The sequence below is a fragment of the Pholis gunnellus genome (assembly GCF_910591455.1).
Source record: "Pholis gunnellus genome assembly, chromosome: 7".
NCBI lineage: Eukaryota > Metazoa > Chordata > Actinopteri > Perciformes > Pholidae > Pholis > Pholis gunnellus.
The window spans coordinates 26,139,487-26,162,330 of NC_136533.1; the positions used below are offsets into that span (position 1 = coordinate 26,139,487).

The 22,844-nt window shown below is 40.4% G+C and overlaps 1 protein-coding gene across 1 annotated transcript in view; it reads left to right on the forward strand.

Annotated features, from left to right (window-relative positions):
- Window positions 1–22,844, forward strand: part of znrf1 (zinc and ring finger 1) — a gene marked incomplete at both ends in the record, with an annotated part of 57,641 nt that overhangs the window by 13,765 nt on the left and 21,032 nt on the right. The window contains one exon of the mRNA XM_079162432.1: window positions 22,242–22,337. Coding sequence (XP_079018558.1) covers window positions 22,242–22,337 — 96 coding nt within the window. The remainder of the gene's footprint in view (window positions 1–22,241; window positions 22,338–22,844) is intronic.

Consider the following 22,844-nt stretch of genomic DNA (forward strand, 5'->3'; position numbering starts at 1 on the left):
CTGTAGAAGAGTTCAAGTTAACAAAAACACTGACAACGCCGTTGTAGCGACCTGTCAATCCCCGCCCTAAAGCACACTCCCCTTTATGGTCTATTTGACTCTAAATGGACCATCATTTACTAAATGAACATCATGCTGTATTGAAGAAGACTTGAAACTAGAGATTGAGACCATAAACTCATGTTTACAATGTTTACTGAGGTAATAAATCAAGAGAGAAGTAGAGTCATTTTCTCATAGACTTCTATACAATCAGAGGAGTCGCCCCCTGATGGACATTAGAGGTTTTAGACAATTCTGCATTGGCTTCACTTTTTAGAACCGGAAGTTGTGGCCTGGCAGCCTCAATGAACTGCTAGCTTGGCTGTAAACTCTTCTTCGTCTTGATGTAATAAGCCAAAATGATCCTTTAAGATTTACAGGCTCTCGTTTTTTCAACGAATGTCCTGAGGACATTTACTTTCTAGATTTCACGGCCAATGTTTTTATTATTCGTGCTGATATTTGTCTTTTTAATGTTGTTGTACTACATGGATATGTGATATCCTTGCTCCACCTTTAACTGTAACCAGGTTCCTTTCGTCACCTCCATTTTGTTTTTGACACCTTTCTTATGTAGCAGCAGGAGTTGCATTCAGAGCTCCACAAATAAAGCAGTACATACACAGATAGACACTGTAGACAATAAGTGGATGAGACAGCAGTATTTGTAGTATATTTTCTCTCTCACAAACACACCCTCCAGCTCAGAGAGCCTCATACAGTCATACAGGAGGAAGCCGGATCGTCGCAGTCTACCACTGACATGACCATAAACGGCAGCCCTGGAAACCGTTGGCTTAATTACATCACAACTTACAGCTAACGCAACTCTCTCCGATAAACTCTCCTTACCTTACCGGAAAGACCCGCAGTTTCCATGGGAACAGGACAGAACAAGATAAAGAGAAAAATAGACAGAGATGGAGGAGAGGATGGAGGCTGGGGGTGTTGGAGAGAGGAGAGTATAACAGAAACAGAAAAACGAGAAACATGTCTATTTTGTTTGTCTCACTGAGAGGTAACGTGACCTTAGATGGAGGTAAGGAAGAGGTGAAATGGGGGCGGGAGGGAGAGAGAGAAATGTTTAATCATACCAAGAAAAAAAAAGAACAGGGCCTCAGCTTGGAGACATTGTGGCCTGTGCTTTTGGTCTGTACGATCCGGCGTCACCGGGGGTTAAATTAGGATTTTTGCTCCGCAGAGAGTCCTTGAATGCTCCATCAACCCCTCAGAGCCCATCTCTCCAGAGGGCACAGGGGGCCTGACAGGGATCAGTGAACATAACTCGGTCTGAACACCAATCACAGTGCAGCCTCACGCTCCCTCAACAGTCATTCGGTAAAGATGAGCTGTTACATAACAATTATTTTCAGTCTCAATTCGTCAAGTAAAAATGCCAGTCAAAGTACATGCAACATTTGAGAAATACATTTATTTGCTTTCTTGCTGAGAGTTAGATAAGAAGATCAATACCACTCTGTCTGTATACTAAATATGTAGCTGGAGCTAGCAGCCAATTAGCTTAGCTTAGCACAGAGACTGAGAGCAGGGAAAACCACCTCTGAAACTCACTAATTAAAAGGTTCTACATTATATTATATCATTATATACAGAGCATTAACATAGCAGCTATTTGCAATGTAAAGATAGAGTGGAGTAATGGCTGCCTTGTAGGGATGTGACGGGAAACGATACTTTCGTATCAAGTCGACAAAATTCTGAAAACATAACGCAGCTCATCTTTTTACAATACCGCAGGTAGCATAGCTACAGGGTATCAGACACTAGGATCACAGATCGATCCGTGATCGGTTCGGATCACCCCTCCCAGTTCGGATCACTTGTGAACCGCGGATCAATTTAGTATTTTTTTTAAATTTGTACAGTTTAATCATCATAGTGTGTAATAAAGTTTTACTGCTGCTGTTCCATTTTAAGTAATAAGTCCCCAAATATCAATGCAGAGTGTCAGTGAACAGATATAAAGCAGTAGTGTGTTCATGTGAACGGAGCGTGTTAAAAGCATTTAACAATGAAAGTCATGGCGAGTGGAGGAACTGCAGAAGCCCCCCGCGTCATTTAAGTCGCAAGTTTGGGAGCATTTTGTCTTCACTGTAACTTATAATGACGGGATGAGGGTGGTGGACAAACCCGTTACGGTATGTAGGCGTTGTTTAAAGAGAAAGACATACAACAACGGCTGACTTGGACAGCTCACTTCATCACGGCGGAGTGGGAGATTCATAGACCGTGCTGTAGACCTCCTCTGTGAGAGTCACACAGACACACACCTGGTGCAGGTGCTGACAGAAGCAGTAGATTGGAAGCTAGACAGGCCCAATAGCAATATCCCAGTCACCACAGAAAGGTCTACCCTCTCCCCAGACAATGTCGATATTCTCATCTTTTTGAAAAATGTTTTAAAGTTGTAGACCATTTCACAGTAATGGTAAACATTATTGTGTATTTGAATGACTTAACCTGACAGGAAGTAAACATAGACCCACGTTGTTGCCGAGCAGTTCAGTTCAGTTGAAACAGTGGAAGCTAGCTCACTGGCTGTTTTTTGATCAAAGGACGAGGGTATCAACATATGTCATGTTGCACTTAAACTTAACAGAATTGAGTATTCTTGAATGTTTTTTTTAAATTTCATTTTGTTTCAAATTGGACATCTTCACTGTTTTTGTTTTTAAGTAAGACTATAGCCCAAAGTTCTTTGCTTTAAGTGTTCTTGAAGTTCTTTAATTAATAAATGGAAAGCAAAGTTATATTTGACTCCTCCCCTTTTCTTTGCTGATTCGAAAAATGATCCGAACCGTGACTCAAGAACCATGATCCGAACCGAACCGTGAGGTTTGTGATCCGTTGCACCCCTATCAGACACAGATAGTAAATTTCCCTGTTTGCTACTTTATGAACAACAAATCTGTGTTGAAACCTGTAGGAGGAGAGCTAGTTAGCATTAGCTGTTAGCAGCCGGTGGGCAGCACAGTCCTGCTTTGGCTAAATAACGGAGCTGACAGCTAACGTCATCGCAGGTTGCATTAAGTTAGATTATGATGTGTTCAAGCCCTCTTGCTGAAAAATGGGTATGGGGCGAAGGTACATTTTAACTTTATCATGATGCATTCCAATGAAATATTGGAAAAAAATGTAGCTCTTGGCGAGAAACGTGAACGTACTTTTATGAAATTGTACATGAACCTTCAGAAGAAAAAAACAGATGGGCTACTATATTGCACACAGCAAATGCCATATATTTAATATGTGTCGCTTGGAGCTACAAATAACTATTATTTTCCTTTTCATTTCTTTATCAATAAATCTCCTGATCATTTTCTGAATGAATCATTAATTCTGAAGCCGATGTCTTCCAATTGCTCATTTTGTCCAGCCAAACCCAAAGACATCACATTTATGATTTGTCAAGACAAAGAAAAGAAGCTGGAACCAGCATTTTGTTTGGTTTGTATTTAGGGCAATTTGCATAAAGAAAATGTATCACAATTGCTGCAATTAACTCTCTGTAATCGGACTGATCCCAAGGCAAGAACAGTTTTTCGGCAAGAATATCTTTTGCAGCAAGTGTGTGCTCCTTCCCTGTTGGGTTGTTAAAGGGTATTCTGGGAAATGCAGGAAATCACTTACTTATGTAAAAGAGACATAACAAGCAGAAGTGGATAAAGCAAGAAAGTTGAACTATCTGACCTTGCATGGTGGGTATTTTTCTGTAATCCTCACTGTAACTCTCTGACAGTCCAATGTATTACAGTAGTCTGTCTTAAACATAGTCTATATGAATGCTGCTACCTGTCCCTGCTCTGCTTGCTGCCCAAAGTCAGAGGTTTATCTTTAGAAAGTCTTTTTGCTCTGCCGTGACGACATTTAGGCGCTGTCCATGGCAACTGTCGCCTTGCCCACCGACTGCCACGGCGACCGCCGGAGCCCTTGCCGCTCGTAATTGGCCTGCCCATAGCAATTGCAGTACCTATTACGGTGTTGACATACAGCCACACGCCCGATGCAACCTTTGATACCCTTTATACCTTTTACATTATTGCTTGTAGGGACCATTTCAAATTAGGTCCATGACTATCTGTCTTCTCCTCCTTTTCTAACTCTGTCTCTCTTTTTCCTGACCTCGTGCTCTGCCTATTTTCTTTTTTTAAATTTTTGAATGTGTGTGTAAATAACATTTGTGTGTCTGCATACGACAAAAGTAATCCAGGAAGGGAATATTGAGGTTGGGGCGACAATTTCAAATGTGAGGAAAGTGTGTGTGTGTGTTTGTGTCACAGCATGCACGTGGGGCTCGTGCGCGTCTAAAGAAAACAGCAGTGTCGGTTGTCACAGCAACAAAAATCTCCAAACTTCGCTCACAGTTTCTCCATCACATCATTCTGCCCTTGTATGTATGCAGATTGTGTATATGTGTGTCCTCATATGCCTCCTCTGTGCATTCACTGCGCTGAGCTAACAGGGAGGAAAGAGAAGAGGGAAGATAGGGAGAGTGTGAATGTGTGTGTGTGTGTCTGTGTGGGAGAGAGAGGCAGAGGAATAAATTGCAGTGCTGACCTATATTCCCGAATCCCGCAACCAGTTCAGCGGCACAGATGTTCCCCCAATCCCTGTGTTCGGCTGTGAAATCCAGCCACAACATCCAGCCGACTGTGTGAACGCCGGTCAGTCGCTAACTGTGTGGCCCATGTATGTGATGTATCAGCTGCATATTTATTTGGTTGTGTGTGTGCAGTGCATGTGGGAGGATGATTTATTTCTGTGCCCAAAGAAGCACTTCGCTGATTTCAACCTCGACCCCATGTACATGTTGGAGTACGTCTATGTACACTTGTCAATAACCAGAATCTGGTGGGAAGGCTCTTTCAGGCCAAATCCTAAACCCTATGATGCAAGCACAGGCCGAGCAGCAGCTAGGAAGAGTTATTTCAGGCAGCAGACCCTTAATCATTCTCTCTACCGAAGAGAACTGGGGGAGGTTTTTCTTTACACTCGCTCATCCCATGACTGCATCATTACAAGTAGGAAATACAGCATATAGAGGTTTGCCAAAGTTCTGGAGTCTGGATCAATTTATCTAGAGATCCAATAAATAACTTTTACGGTGAGGTATGGATTACTTAGCGTATCAGGCAAGCTGATTTAGACTGTTACTGTTATATTTTAATGTATTTTCTACATTTTTAGCACCACAAAGTGAAAAATAATTCCATTGACCTCCATTGTATTGGGCTGAAGGCATGGATGAGAGTTGACAGTGAAGAGGCAGACAGGAAACAAGGAGAGAGAGACAGCAGTATGACGTACAGAAAAAGGGTTGTATCTAGAAGTAAAAGAGTTCACTTGGAACTATTTGATCATTATTCAAAGATCAAAGATTGTGCCATTACACCATAAGGGGGTTCTCTGTAGAACTTCTCATCGGCGATACTGGGTGGAACCTTTCACAAATGGTTCTGGGTAGAACACTTTGAAAGGGCTCCAGCTGGAAAATTGTACCAGGTCTGATCAGAAACCAAAAAGGGTACTTCTATGGAGACAAGCCGAAAACCCCTTTATGGTTCTAATAGGTCAGATAACCTTTTAATGTCAGACATGACTTTCAAGCAGCTTTATCACCATAACTTAAAAACTATGCAACCATGTGTCTGAAGAAATATGCCACTTTTGAACACCGTAATTGTTTTGGGAGAATTGTAGGTAGAATTGAATGTGAGCTTGACTTTGCTGCAACTGACAGAATTTTAAGAGTGAATCATTTTAATCAGATTATTGTCCTGTAGAAACAAGGTACGTTTGTATCACTATTGTCATTTGCAGTAAATTAAAGATATATATATATATATATTACAGATATAAAAGTGGAAGATTGATTTATGTGTCTGTAATCTGAAAACAATAGCATGCAGACATCCACTCAGTGAGACAGCGAGATGAGGACAGAGGAAGTAATGGGGTTGCTGAGTAATTGCTTTTCACCTCAGAAGGGTGAGTGAACTCCATAGAACGGATTACATGCAGCGTCATCAGTTCACCCTCTAACCTGGTTCAAGCCAACGGTGGGCATGTGTCTGTTTGAGAGGATAGAACTCACTGTGTGCGTGTATGTGTCTATCATGGATGTGAATACCTTACCTGCACTACCTTTTTATGTATGGGAGAGAGTACAGTGGTGGTTATACATGTACATTTATATTTGATTACTATTTAAAGTGAGTTAAGTCATGTTTCATTGTAGAACTCCTCTCTGAATCAAAACATGATCATCCACAGGAGGAAGAATTTGTTTTTGGCTTTTCCCCGCAGTGTAGAGGGCTGAATTTCTGAATAGAATAAATCCAGAGCTCAAGAATCGTTAGTATCATGAACACCGCTGCGCAAATGTTTTCAAAGCTGATGCATTCAAGTTAACTCAAGTAAATGACAGTCTCCAGTTCTGAAAAGTGAAGCCAATGTGGAAGTGCCATAAACCGTCATTCTCTCTAATGTCCATCAGGGGGCGACTCCTCTGGTTGTATAGAAGTCTATGAGAAAATGGTTCTATTTCTCACTTGATTTATTACCTCAGTAAACATTGTAAACATGAGTTTATGGTCTCAATCTCTAGAGTCAAGTCTTCTTCAATACAGCATGATGTTCATTTAGTAAATGATGGTCCATTTAGAGTCAAACAGACCATAAAGCAGGGGATGCTTTAGGGCGGAGCTACCTTGTGATTGACAGGTCGCTACCAAGGCGTCCATGTTTTTGTAAAGGTGCATTATATGAGATTGGAAGCATTTCAATTGCCTCTTAATGGCTCTCAACATGGTGACGCCTGAGCCGGTGACGCTTCCTCAATGCTATTGGTTGGGATTAGCTTCATCAGCTGTAACCGCCATATGAGAGCAGTACAGAGCTAACCAGTGGGGCACGCTCACATGCACGTACATTAACTAAAAGCATGCACGGCCAGCCCGACTATGTTAACAAAGCAAGGATAAGCTGTGATAACAACATACGAATGAAAGACATATTTTGGTTGCATTAAATGTCTAATTCAGCGTCTAGTTGAATTTAGCTTCACCCTCTCTCTTGCAAAAAACCAAGATGGCAATGGCCAAAATGCCAAACTCGAGTTCAATGGGTGACATCACGGTGACTACTTCCACTTCTTTTATACAGTCTACGGTAAATTCTGATTAGTTAGTCTATATATGTTCTTAACACAATGCTGTCAATCTTGGAGACCCAACTCTTTAAATAAGTTATCGGCAAACATGTAAGGAGCCTAGCTAGCTAGTTAGAATGTTACTTCTTCAACTCTGACGCTGAATGTTTGCTCAGTTAATCCAGATGAATATTGAAAAATACTTTTAAATTACTCAAAAGGTCTCGTCCTGAGGGGACGCAAGGACAGTCTGGACCAGAGGACACTTAAAAAAACACACCTGGGAAAGCTAAACAGTCTGAACAGTGTGATTAGCTATCCAATTAATTTGTTTAGAATGTTCCCAGGTTTCTGCTGTGGCAACTGAGGCAGCAACAGAGTGTCAGGAAGGGTCTACAACTGAGCAATGGTGCTGTATATATTGTTATTTATTTGTCAAAAAAGTACTTGGCAGTTAAAATATTTGCAGTGGAAAACGTATGTACAATGGGGAAAAAAAGTATGTAGTCAGCCACCAATTGTGCAAGTTCTCCCACTTAAAAAGATGAGAGAGGCCTGTAATTTTCATCATAGGTATACCTCAACTATGAGAGACAGAATGAGAAAAAAAATCCAGAAAATCACATTGTCTGATTTTTAAAGAATTTATTTGCAAATTATGGTGGAAAATAAGTATTTGGTCAATGACAAAAGTTCATCTCAATACTTTGTTATATTCCCTTTGTTGGCAATGACAGAGGTCAAACGTTTTCTGTAAGTCTTCACAAGGTTTTCACACACTGTTGCTGGTATTTTGGCCCATTCCTCCATGCAGATCTCCTCTAGAGCAGTGATGTTTTGGGGCTGTCGCTGGGCAATACGGACTTTCAACTCCCTCCAAAGATTTTCTATGGGGTTGATTTTTAAAGAATTTATTTGCAAATTATGGTGGAAAATAAGTATTTGGTCACCTATATACAAACAAGATTTCTGGCTTTCACAGACCTGTAACTTCTTCTTTAAGAGGCTCCTCTGTCCTCCACTCGTTACCTGTATTAATGGCGCCTATTTGAACTCGTTATCAGTATAAAAGACACCTGTCCACAACCTCAAACAGTCACACTCCAAACTCAATAATCAGGGTTGTTGGGGGTTCGTCGTGCCCGGGCGCCACGGCGGATCCTCCGACGTAGCTCCCCACAACCCATCCGCCAGCAGAGCTTAGTTGGAAGAGTGAGTTCAAATTGAACGAAATTATAACATTTTTAGGGTTTTGATTGGTGTAGTTTATTTATCTTTTTACCTAGCTTGGAATTTTTTAGCACTCAATGGCTGAATAAGCAGGAGAAACGGATTTAGTGGCGGAGTTACTGACAACGTCTTTCTCAAGAAAGACATTTCAGGAAAAGCTGAACATCGTAAGAAATGGTGATTTGTATGAACGGTATTTCTTGCTGACAGCGTCGGAGAAGCGTTGCACATTTTAGGGCTGGGTTTGGAGCGATGCTACGCGAACCTGAGGACACCATAGCATTTGAAAACTTTTGGAGAGACTCGAGTGGATCAACAACTCAAACACTTTCACAGGGAAACATCTCCACAACCGCGGCCCGACGTGCGGTCAGCGCCGGCCGGTGGGCGCCTTGACGTGCGGTCTGCGCCGGCCGGCGGGCTCACGGCCCCGCTGCTGGGGAGGCTCGACTGTCATCACTGGCTCCATGAATCGAGAAGGACTTCTTACTGGAACTGAAACGATGTACTGGGATTAAACTCTTTAAGTTTCGGTCAGTCACAAACTGCGTCAGTTTTTTTACATAGTAACGTTACTACTGTTCATTTGTCTATCGTGTCGTTTTTATGAAGAGTATTTGAATGGCTCGTGCTCTTGTGTGGTGGAATGCGTGGATCCGCTGCAGGTTTGCTGGATTGATGAGTCATAATGAGGTTATTAGGAGGTAATATAACTGTAGTAGGACAGAACAGAAGGCCCAGGTATAAAATGCACGGCCCGCCACTGATGAGATGTGGCTTTTAGATCTCCAGCAATATGTTTGTGAATGTGTGACGAATCTGGCAACAGAGGCAGAAAATAGCTGCTGCTGTTACACGAACACAACACACGCACGGAAGGGAAACCTGTAGGTTTGAAAACCAGTAGGGACGTAACACTGGGACCCACTGCATGTCCAGTGTACGTGAACAGTCACGTGATATTCGTTTTCAGGCGTTCAAGTCTGGACAGAAATCATCTCGAAAACAATGCTTAAACACCGTGTGGACAGAGGACTCAGGGAGCCGCAACACAGGGGCCGAAGAGCCGCATGCGGGTTGCCGACCCCTGGACTAGAGGATGTTAGGAAGCAATCTCAAGGCGGGGACCACAGAAGGCTATATTACAAACGCAATTGCAGCGAGGCTCTTACTGGTCTGTGTCGTGATTAACTTTAGCCTAGTAAACGCATCTCTTAACATCTGAATGGTTGTTCATCAACACACACGCTTTTCTGCATCACCACCAGCCTTTGTCTTGAATTTTAAAGAGACGATCTGCTAGTTCTGAGCTTTTTTCATCTCCCCTCACCCTCCCTTTGTCTCTTGTTCATTCACACACACACACACACACACACACACACACACACACACACACACACACACACACACACACACACACACACACACACACACACACACACGGTGAGAGTCACCTGTGGCCTGTCTGATTAACAGTCATTTTATTGAGCAGAGAGACTCAAGTGTTTTTTCAGCGCAGCAGCGGCAAGTGTCTTCTGAGAATCCAGCTAAAAATGACACATGTGCGTGTGTGTATTGTGGTGGTAACTATGTCAACAGCAGTCCCATCCTACTGTACATCAACATCACGTACCAAAAGACGGACTTTTTGTGTGATATGTGATCCCACGATTTTCTCGTAATTTCGTGATATCGCGAGAATCCAGGTGCGAGGTAACTTGTCCTCCGTCTCCACCCTCTTTTTTAACAAAAGCTGATATAAAACCTATGTTTAATAGAAACGTTAACGTTCCGAACATCACAATTCCAAACTGAAAGTGTCTGCTCCATACAGCAGCAGCAGAGTCGCCACACAGATTAGTGAGAGGTCAGATTTCACTTAGCGCGTGACAGGGGAGAGTTGACTGACGAGATGATAGTGGAGAATTAGGTGGGGAAATTTCCTCACCCTGGCATCCTTAATTGGCAGTTTAGTGACCCGTTATGTTCTCTCGACGAGATGACCTTGTTGCCCTCAGTGATAATGGTGAATTAAGACACCATTTGGTGAAAGTGTAGCACGTGCTGTGGCGCAGGGAAAGATGAAGCCGTATTCAGCTGAATTCATATCAACATTCATTGACGCAAATCAGCAATGTTTGAGACCAAACAATTCCTTATTTAACATCTTGACACATCAACATGTCAGCTGCAATGACTTATATACATTATGTTTGTCATGAAAATGTGCGCCTTTTCTATTAAAAAGCAGTTAAGGCAAATAAAAGTGCCACATACACAGTATGTTCGTGCCCTTTTCCCCTGTATTTAGATTAATCTGTGTTGACACACATCGGCTTGAAAAACATCTTTCAGTGGTGCCTTACCTACAGAGGGATGACCTTATGTTATATCTGTGCATCCAGCTAAAAGATTGTTCCAGGACATGTTTAGCCTAGCTTAACACAAGTAATTAAATCAGTGAAACTGTTGGCCTAGCTACTACTAGTAGCTACTACTACAGACTCTAGCTACTAGCAGAGCTAGCTACTAGTAGCTACTCTAGCTACTACTACCGACTCTAGCTACTAGCAGAGCTAGCTACTAGCAGCTACTCTAGCTACTCTAGCTACTAGTTACACTAGCTACTGCTAGCTATTAGCTTATACTAGCTACTGGAAAAAAACCTAGATGCAGTGATTGTACGCGGCATCTGAGAAGTATTTGTCTAAATGGGATAGCAAAGTTTGAGCAATGTCATAACCACAATTGTAGTGTGCACACAACATAAATACATAATAGAGTTTACACTAGCTTATAACTTTTGTAACTTATAATACATCATTAAACTACAAATGACAATATTTGTTTTAATCCATAAAAATACAATCTTATGTTTTTATGAAGAAAAAAACACTATTACTTACTATAACAAAGTAAAAGGATAGCATTTAGAGTTTTTTATGATTTATAGACTTCAGAGCAGTTGAAATGATTTTTTGGGACGGTGGCAACTATGTACACTATAACAAATATAATTGGCTGTATTGTTTTCCAGGTTGGGTGGGAGGAACCAGGCTTTCAAATGAGTTATAATTTAGTTTAGGTTTAGGGTTAATAGACTTGTAGACCAGCTACTATAATCACACAACAAAGGGATCTTTATCTGTTAGTATGAATCATCAATGATCTGCAATTACTATCAGTGGCTAAACAACATGATCAGGGATCTCTAACAGTTATATTTGCTCTCTTTTTTCTTTTGTGAATTTTGAGCCAATCCGTGACTGATCCGTGATACGATCTGAACTGTGAGTTTTATGATCCGTTGCATCTCTAGTCATAACTACTGTAAACAAAAGCATGGTGAATCTTGGATGTTTTAGTGACCAGCTAACAAGATATGTGTAAATAACACAAATTAAGACAACGCGTGGATTTTAATATTCTCTTGTGTTCGTAACTAAATAACATCCCAGACTAATGTGTGTCCTGGAGATTAAAGAGATTGAGACTGAACATTTAAGAGCAAATACAGCAGCTCTGTACCGGCTGCAGCGTAGGCACAAAAAGTACCAATCTGTGCAAACATTTCATAACCAGTAAAGCTGCGCTGTTTATCTGTAGCTCAACTTCCCGCTGCGTATCTTTGTTAGTCTTGAAGTCTTCATCAGTGGATATTTGGGAGCTGCGTCAGGGTCTCAGGCTGGGCCCGAGCTGCCAAGGGTTGATGAAATATGCATCGGCCAGAGATTGAGTTGAGTGACCTCGCCTGAGAAGTGTGTGCATGAGTGTGTGTGTGTTTTCTGTGCAGGGATTGACAATAATAAGTCTCCTTGGGACCATTTAATAGCACTTCAGCTCAGAGTGTGTGACGGCTCTATCTATTCAATCTCTCTCACTGTTATTGCATAGTCATGCAAAGAGTGCGTGTGCATTGGTGTGTGGGTGCATATGTGTGTATGTTGCCTGTGTGTTCTTAGGATATTCCTCCCACAGACAGGTAGACTGGAGAACATTATGTTTGAATTTGAGCTTCTGTGTAGTGTCTCCCTTCCTTCTATCTACATGGAATTATATTTTTTCCTAAATCCTGAGAGTGTAACTGGACATTTAGAGCACAGAAAAAGACTCTTTGCAAGCACATCATTTGAAAAAAATTATCCAACCCAGTCGCCAGAATTGTTTTGGGGGCGTTGTACGTGTCTGCAAACCACAAGATTATGTTAAATGTTGATTTTTTTAAGTGTACAATACGTTTCATAAATGTGGTGACTCCTCTGGTTACAAAAATAAGTTTGATTGTATAGAAGTCTATGAGAAAATTACTCTACTTTCTCTCACTTCATTTATTACCTCAGTAAACATGGAAATATGAGTTTATCTGGAAGTCTTCTGATGTTAATTTTGTAAATGATGGTCCATTTAGAGTCAAATAGACAATAAAGCAGGGACAATATAGGGCGGGCTTACTGTGATTGACAGGTCGCTGCCGCTACCAGAGCAGTATATGACATCTCTACGTCACTCCTCCACATTCCAAATATGGTAACTTCCGTTCATTGGTTGCGAAATAAAAAACATGGCAACGGACGTAATTTAAGATGGCAACGGCGAAATGGCAGTCCACAAAACAATGGGTCACGATGACTACGTCAACTTCTTATATACAGTCTATGGTCACAACGTAAGGTAACAACCGTTAAAAACTTAGTAATGTAACTAGTGTGATAAATAACTACCACTAGAAAACTTTCTTACGTACCATTACGTAACAAGCGCATAGTCAATGTTTAGTTTTGGTTTCACATGGGACAAACAGCAGTGGGGGTGAAAGTCCTTTGTTTGACCAAACTACCACCACTCTCCCCCCAAAACAAGTCAACATTCAACCTATCTGGTTCTGCATATAACTGGATGAGGAATCCAGTTATATAGAAAAGTATAATGCCAAAAAAAAATTCTGGAGACTGGTCTGAAATTATAAAAGGGATAATTTGATTTGGCCAAACAATTGTCAATATATGCATGTTTTCTAGAATCCACGTAACGTCTCAGTTTTAGAGCAAGTATATTGTGTTTTGGTGGAGTTTAGCACTAGAATACACCTACATTTCATGTCCATTCTAACTATTAGGGAAAGGGAAAGCATATTATAGAATCAGACAAGCATTTTGTACACATTGTTTAATTTAGCTTGAAATTGTTATGATGTTCCTAAATGGACAGTCTTTGCAATGACCATTTTTCAATTAAGTGGGTCTTAGAAGTAAAATAATAAAAATTAAAAAATTCGGTAAATTGAGTTCATTTTAATTATATAAAATCTCAGTTTATTAAAATCTCCCTGCAAAAAATAAAATGGCCTGTCCCAAAACCGTGTGACCATGTGGCCCTTTCTTTCAGTGGCAGACATTTTTAATACATTCTAATAAGTGCCCTCTAATCTTTTTGTGTATAAGAGCATTTACAAGTAGTATATTAATTGACTATTGATATGATACATTATAGTTTCATATTAATAGTTTACAATTCTTAGCATTGTAATTCAAATATACAGTATGTTGAAATGTAAGGTTAACCTGATAAAGACATGTTGTCAGGTCTAAGATAGTTAAATGATAAATCAACTAAATTACTCAGAGTAAAGCCAACTCATTGGATTGGGATTGATATCAGCCTTATATCATCAAGATGAATCATTTTTAATTAAGTGCATTGATGTGTTTTTGATTACTTTTTCTACAATTAGCTGTTCCTGTTGTAATTGATTGCCAATTTTGAATAGATATTCTGTAGGTAATACCTCTGTCACAGGGCATGATGAAGGACTCAAACGCAGACCAGGCAGAGTAGCGTGAAGAAGGTAATTTAATGAACAATAATCCAACAGCAGACCTTACAGGACTCGATAGGGGATCCACAGAACAGACAAGAGACGAGGGGGGAAAATCCAGCAGGAATGAGACAGGGAAGGCAGACTGGAAACCCGGGAACAGGACAAGCCGAACGGGCGGGTAGACATTACAAGGATCTGGCAAGGAGTGACTGAGGGGCAGGAGTTTATGAAGAGAGAAGAACAGGTGAGAAGAGTTGTGCTGATGAGGGGGAGGTGCTTGATAATGATCAGAGGCAGGTGAAGGGAATTAGGCTGAGGGAGTGACTGACAGGTAGAGTGGCGTAACACAAAGACACACAGAACACAGAGGCAAAGCCTAATCGTGACAACCTCACTTTATAAATATTTCTTAACTAATTTGTGATGAGTGAAGGGACCTTTTCATATTCATCAAAATGTGTTGTAGTGTGACAAAGAAGTTTTCAAGAATATGTTGAATCTATCTAGCTGTTGGAAAAATGTTCTGCCAAAACATTTTTTTATTCTTTAAGTACTTTTATTCATGCTCATCTCCTTTAGACATTTGGAACCAGTAAAAACATAAAACACAAAATATCATGATTCTTCTGGGTGGCATTCCAGTCTAGTCTTCCGATTTCATATGTACATTTGTTTTGTGACAGTGTATGAACAATCATCTGTTGTTAAATGTGACCAATCAGGCAAAGCTGCTGATCATGTGGTGGTTGGCATAATTTAATGAGACACCATCATGCCAACGATGATCCAGCTTCAGAGAAATCCAAACCGAAAGCTTAGATTTCAGCTTTGATCCCCATATGCTTCCTAAATGTTAATTATTATATCACAGCATAGTGCTGCGTTTCTGTGCAACTTTGATTCACTAAGGTTTTTCAGAGGGCTGACTAAAAACAGTAAAACACAACATTCAGTTTAGTTCAAGCGTGCACTCGCAATGCTGTAAGGGAAATATATGCAGCATCTGCAGCCACTACAAAAGACACATAGAAATGTTCATTTCTGCATTTTGAAATTGCAATTATTAATTATTAATTTTTAAACTGGATTCCTCATCTAAATACAGAACCAGTCACAGTGTCCTTATGTCCCATGGTTGTGGTGGGAAGCTTTACTTTTGTTTCTGAACTTTTCTAAAAACGCTATTCATAAATGTATTTCTAATTTGTGTGTAAAGTCCTTCCTAAGTTCCCTGTTAACTATGAGCATGTTGTCTAAATTGGTTGTTTGGAAAAATCTGTAGCGTTATATGAACAGGAAGTCATGGTAGCACCAACTTGCTGTGACCTGAATTGCCAAAACCAGCATTTTTAGGAGACCAAATTACTTCTTAAAGTTAACATTTTTTTCCAACATAGCCATGACTATTTATAGCTTCAAACATGGAGAAATATGTGTGTACAGAGTTACTAGTATTCAGCTTGAGAAGGAAGTATCCACTTACACTAACGTCTAACTAAGGCAGTTTGGCAATTTAGCAAAAAAAGTTTATTAGCATAGCATTTTGTTGTTGTGGAATGTTTTTTTTGTTGTAACATGTAATTTAGAATCGTACCAGTTTACAATATTATAAAACAGCACTTTTTTCAGTGTTTGGGTCAGATGTGTTGACCATAGTCCATATTGGGGCTTTTATTCTGAACGGCTCATGTATTAACGAGCTAGCGTTATAACTCTGCTAACGGCATATTTTAATCATCTACACAAAGTGTTGGAGCGCTGCCTTTACGTGGGTGACCTACATTCAATATTCTGAAAAGACCCACTGAATGTGTTTGTATTGATTGTATTGGTAAAGGGAATAGTTTCAAACATTCAGATTACATTCTATTTCTTAGTCACAACAAAGTATATATAAGATTTGGTTGTTTTAATTCTTCATTTTGCTCTGTATTCGTTTTAGGATCTCCTTTATTCAGGTTACAGTGCCTTAAGCTGTGTTATTAATATTGCTGTATTATCACATTCATTAGTGTGTCCACGCCACAGCGTATAACGTTGTGATGCTACTTTGGACATTGTTTCAGCATTAGTTAGGTGAACATACAGTGTATCTGTGTCAACTGATGCATTGTATATGAAACAGTGTTATCAGGACAATCTAAGTGACAATATATGGACAACCTAAGTGAGCTTTATGGGTTGAATTCATAGTGTAATGTAAAGTATTCATTCAAGCCAGAGAATCACGAATGTGTTGTGGTTAGGCAAAATAGTAATAACTTCAATGTTTCCAAAATGTTTCTAAATTTTTTAATTTGTGCTTTTAAATTTATCTCCCCCCTCCATGTTGCAATAGCACTTCACCTAATTTAACCCTATTAAAGCTTAGGTTGGTAATCTTTTTTGAAAACATTTTTTTCTTACATTCAAATTCAAATGCTCTGACAAAAAAAAAGGCTGTTGCAGGACTGTAATAAGCCCGAATGAAATGATTGGACGTCCGACCTGCCTGTGCGTATTCTGCCCATTCACTCATTGCTTGTCCCCACGGTTTTCCACAAGCTGCAATCTTAACAGCTGTGAGTGCTAACAATAGCCATGTTTGTTGTTTATGTTTATAATGATAATTTTGGGGGAGGGCCCTTGGAGGGAGGCCTGAAGTGAAGTGCTGTCAGTGTTGAGGACTTGGAGACTTTCTTGCTAGATTTAGCAACTTGTGGAGCTAGTGCTGCTAGCTGCTTTCTTTGGAAAACAGTTGGCAGCACTGGGCTGGGTTTTTAGGTTGGCTAATTTCTAAAATCTAGCGTTCTCCAGTAAGGTTTCTCAACATTAGCTTGAACTGCTCAATATGATAAGAATAAGAAACGGTTTATCAGATACAAAAACAATGCGCACCAACACACTGAGCTAGCCATCTTGCTGATGATAAGGATGTATAGACAAGGGACGTAGACTAAGTAGAGCTTGAATGTTCTCCAGTGACATATGTCAAACTTATAATAGAAACATATTTAAAATGAATAACAAATATAGCAATGAATACAAAACAACAACAATATATACATAAGTACAAAGGTTTATGTCAGCGTCAATGTTGTCATTGTCACTTATCATCTAAAGAAGAAGCCATATATACAGTATATTGACGTAAAAGACAATAGAACTTCATTCAGCAGCATATTTCAGTTGAACGAAATCTATAACATAATGACATTTAGTTTGTCAAAGTATCCACTCTATCCACTGGCCTTTTACAAAGATTATTTAGAACTGCAAGAGGTAAGATGCAGACACGTACTTCAGAATTTAACATTAAGTCTCCTCAGCAGCAGTCAGTAAGGGCTCTCCTCTGTGTCATCTGGTAGAGAGCGTCCCATCGCTGGTGATCATTAAAGTACTGACGTCCACAGCGATGACAGTCAAGAAACACATTTGAGAGAAATGTGCCAATTCGACATAAACCAGATCTGCACAGTATTGTGCGGTGCAGGAATTCTGGCACAAGTTGCTCAAACACACACACATCCACACTTTCACATAGGCACCGCTATAATTAATTTATGATCCAGTCCTTTCATTTATTTTCATCCCCATCTGACCTTAAGCGCTCCTTGGATATGAAAAGTCCTCAAGGATTTGTGGTGCTTGGCTGAGTCGAAAGGAAAATTCACACACACACACACACACGCACACACCCTGACTGCACGGCTAGAGTCCTGCTGGACCATGTATCATAACCCTTCATTCCTCCTCATGGACTCTCTCACCGTCCTTCTGCACCTCTTTTTTACTCATCTCTCTTCCTGCTCCTCCCTATGGAGCATCTGAAAATAGCAGCCAAGGGAAAAGTGGGTCAGGTGCTATGTGGAGGGGGGGTGTTCTGTGTGTTGGGAAATTGTCCATGTGTGTAACCTGGCAAATTGTAAAACTGCCGAACCTCCATATCTCTGATTTTGAAGCTTTTTTTAATTCATATTTCTACAATATTTCTTAGACAAACAGCTGATTGTGTTGACAGACAGACACGGACAAATAATACACCACTGATGTAGTATTTTTATTTATCAATCAAAAACATTTTAATATTTAAAAAAAGAAAAAGGAAAAAAAAAGAAAGTAGAACAGAGGTAAGCATAAACATTTAACTACTATGTGCAATATAAATATATCCAAAAGTGTATATATATATATATATATATATATATATATATATATATATATATATATATATATATATATATGAGCATAACCCTATGCAACAATATAACAGTGTCATTAGAATTCAGGTGAAAGTGCAGAATTGAGTTAATTATGGAAGCCCATTCCCGAACAGCAAAAAAAAGAGAGAAGATTTAAAATTATTTTTTTGCTGGCGGAAAAAAGGGAAAAATAAAAAAAATTATTATAATTTCTTTTTTACTTTTTTTCTACCAGCAAAAAACAAAACAAAAACCAGATGTTTCCAGTTGCTGTTTATTGAAGGTCGCCACCTCCGCCACATTGGTTTTATTCTTTATACTCCAGAGCTGCTTCTTGCTTAAAATTCTATTCAAGGGTGCGTTTGCTCAGTACAATCCATGTGCAACATCAAGCAATTGAAGTATTTCATCTGTTGTAAAGCCACATTGAAAGAAGTCTTCAATGTACTCACAATAGATTTATTTGTCAAATGTAGGGTAACCTATGAAGAGCTGTTTATATGACTGTTTTATTAAAGTATCTCATAATTTTGACTTTCTATCTCATAATTTTGACTTTCTGTAGCAACTGGAAACATCTGGTCAGTGATATGGTTACAGATGGATGCACCACAAGTTTTTTTTTTTTTGCTGGTAGAATGGGCTTCCATAGGTAATAGTGCAGTATGGCTGATTAATTGTTCATGAGCGTGACGGCCAGCAGAAAGAAGCTGTTCCTGTGTTTGGTGGTTTTGGCGTACAGTGCTCTGTAGCACCTACCAGAGGAGAGGAGTTGGAACAGGTTGTGTCCAGGGTGTGAAGGGTCTGCAGTGATCTTTCCTGCTTGTTTCCTGACTCTGGAGGTGTACAAGTCCAGGATGGAGGGCAGGCTGGAACCAATGATTCGCTCTGCAGACCTGATAATCCGTTATAGTCTGTTTCTGTCCTGTTTGGTGGCCGATCCAAACCACACAGTTATGGAAGAACAGAGAACAGACTGGATGATGGTGGAGTAAAAAATAATCAGCAGCTCCTGAGGCAGGTTGAACTTCCTGAGCTGGCGTAAGAAGTACAACCTCTGCTGGGCCTTTTTCCTGATGGTGTCGATGTTGGAGGCCCACTTCAGGTCCTGGGAGATTGTGGATCCCAGAAACCTGAAGGTCTCCACCGCAGACACAGTGCTGTTGAGTATGGTGAGGGGGGGCAGTGTTGGGGGGCTCCTCCTGAAGTCCACTGTCATCTCCACTGTTTTGAGCTTGTTTAGCTCCAGGTTGTTCTGACCACACCAGAGGACCAGCTGTTCATCCTCCCGTCTGTACGCAGACTTGTCACCGTCTCTGATGAGGCCGATGACCGTTGTGTCGTCTGCGAACTTCAGGAGTTTAACGGTTGGGTCCTCTGAGGTGCAGTCGTTGGTGTAGAGGGAGAAGAGCAGTGGGGAGAGCACACATCCCTGGGGGGCGCCAGTGCTGATAGTCCGGGTGCTGGATGTGAATTTTCCCAGCCTCACCTGCTGAGTCCTGTCTGTCAGGAAGTTTGTGATCCACTGACAGGTGGAGGCTGGCACAGTGAGCTGGGAGAGTTTGGGTTTGAGTATTTCTGGGATGATGGTGTTGAACGCTGAGCTGAAGTCCACAAACAGAACCCTTGCATATGTCCCTTGGGGAGTCGAGGTGTTGCAGCATGTAGTGCAGTCCCATGTTGACTGCATCATCCACTGACCTGTTTGCCCTGTAGGCAAACTGCAGGGTGTCCAGCAGGGGCCCTGTGATGCCCTTCAGGTGGGTCAACACCAGTCTCTCAAAGGATACCATGACCACAGATGTCAGGGCGATGGGCCTGTAGTCATTTAATCCTGTGATGGAGGATTTCTTGGGTACCGGAATGATCGTGGAGTGTTTTAAGCAGGAGGGGACTTCACACAGCTCCTGTGATCGGTTGAAGATCTGTGTGAAGATGGGGGCCAGCTGGTCAGCACAGACTTTCAGGCAGGAGGCGGACACACCGTCTGGGCCTGGTGCCTTCCTGATCTTCTGTCTGTGAAAAAGCCGACTCACATCCTCTTTGCAGATCCTCAGTGCTGGTGGGAGGTCGGTTGGGAGAGGTGAGAAGGAGGCAGGGGGTGTAGTAGAAAACATTAAGGTTGGGTTAGGTTGAGGCACAACATCTTTAGTTAGTTACCTTAAAGTTTGGTGAGTTCTGTTGTCATGGTCACATGGCGTTTGAATGCAAGCTGTCCTAAAAAGTGTGCAGTTTCTACCTTCTACCTTTACTTTTTATGTAACGTACATTTTTACAACAATGTCTAAGAGTCTGGTTAGAACCTGCGCAGATCACAGCTTCTCCAACAGTAGTGGCAAACTTCAGCTTGCTAGCTAACATTAGCGCTGGTTAATGGTGTTTAACTGCTGACTCTCAGCCGAATGCAACTACGTGGTTGCTCGTAGTGAAGGCAGCTGTTGAAAATACCAACCGATTATGTAGGTTTCCTCGTATGACCTTCAATTCTACTTTTAGCGATTTTAAATACATACTCATCTGTTTTTATAATTTACGCAAATAATTTCCTAAATTGCTACGAGCAACCATGAAGGCATTCGGCTGAAAGTCACCAGTTAACTTACTGGGTTGTACTCACAGGTTACAGTGCAACCCAGCAAAGTAGCTGTAAAAAGATAAATGCAAACACAACCACACACCATATTGAAGGGCAATGTTTTCTATTCAGAAGAAGATCCTTGTCACAGTGGCGTCTTTCATTTATGTTGTGTTGCCTGTGTTCATGTCATATTATCGTGCCGACCTTTAGATCTTGCTTCACTTAACATTTGCTTGTATAAAGTGTAGCAGCTACAATCCTTACTGATTTAATAGCTGTTTCATTAGTTGTCTTTAGAGTTTTGGTTCACACTTTTTTAATTTTAAAGTACTGCTATATGAACAAAAGTGCAATAACATTTGGTTTACAAACACTTTAAACAAATAAGGTTCTTTTTAACAGCAGTATTCCCTTTACACAGTAGCAGTTAAAATACAGTTATAATGATTCTGATAATAGATATTCAGCCGGTGTTCACAACTTTATCTTCATGTGTGTAAGAGATGCAATTTGAAATATACATCTTGAAAACTGCAAACCTATCTAAGTCATGTTTTTTTCTTTTTTTTTAAGTTTGATAAATTCTCAGTAGCGATAACTAAATGATATGCTTATTATACAAATTCCAAACAAAAACACTTTAAAAACTCTAAAAAAAGAATTTAAATGAATAATTTATTTTTTGGGTATTTTGGTCAGACATGCAACGCTGATTACCATAATATGTGTGGCATTTGTTATAAATGTATGTTGGTACATAGAGGGTGATAAGAAGCTGTACATGGAGGGACCCAGGGGAATGTAGGTGAAGGAAACAGGAAGAGAAGGAAGACACGCCACACAAACACAGCTGTTCACCGCTTGCTGCCGGCGGTCGGCTGGCCGATTGTTGTGTTAAAAATGTCCGCTTAATAATAAAAAAGAAACTGCGTTAACGGGCGATATAATAATTGTTGCCATTAATTAATTAATGCGATAATATTGCGTTAACTTGCCCAGCACTAATATATATATATATATATATATATATATATATACATATATATATGCTTTGTAATGATGTTGTAGGGCAGGCTGTCAACTGGGTTAAAATCACAGATCATGATGCAGCTCTTATTATTATATTAACATTATATAATATATTTATGATCGTTATTCATTTATTTAAGAGGTATTTATTAGATTTTTTTTCACTCATCTGTCCTCTGTATTTCTTCCTAGGATTCAAGTGTCCTGTCTGCTCCAAGTCCGTGGCGTCAAATGAAATGGAAGTTCACTTCATCATGTGTCTAAGCAAGCCTCGCCTCTCCTACAATGGTAAGGAAGGCTTTTGTCTCTTTCTGTAGGTACATTTTCTTCATCAGACAGAAGGTTCGATGTGGAACGTGGGAAAGTAATGAGCTAATAACGGCCCTGATTTATACTTTGGTATTTTTTTTTGGTACGCATGGGCATTCCCGACATGCCAAGTCTCCTGACGATGCTGCTGTGCTGATAAATATTCACGAGGAGGTGGGCGGGTCTACAGACCGGTGCATGTTGTTGAGCTAGACCTTCTAAAACAGGATAAATATGAATGAGGGGGAATAAGGAAAAATCATAAAAAGTCGTAGGATTAGTTTACACATAGCATTAGTAGAGACAGACATCACGGCTGAATGCCACCAAAGGGTACAGTTTGGTTCCCAAAAAATACAGCAATTAGTGCAAATATAGAAACAATTCACACAAGGAAGTCAACCGCTAGTTTTCAGGTCGGGAGGACGAGAAGGACAAACCGAAGAAAGATGCAACAGTGGATTTGAATGCATGCATAGTGGAGGG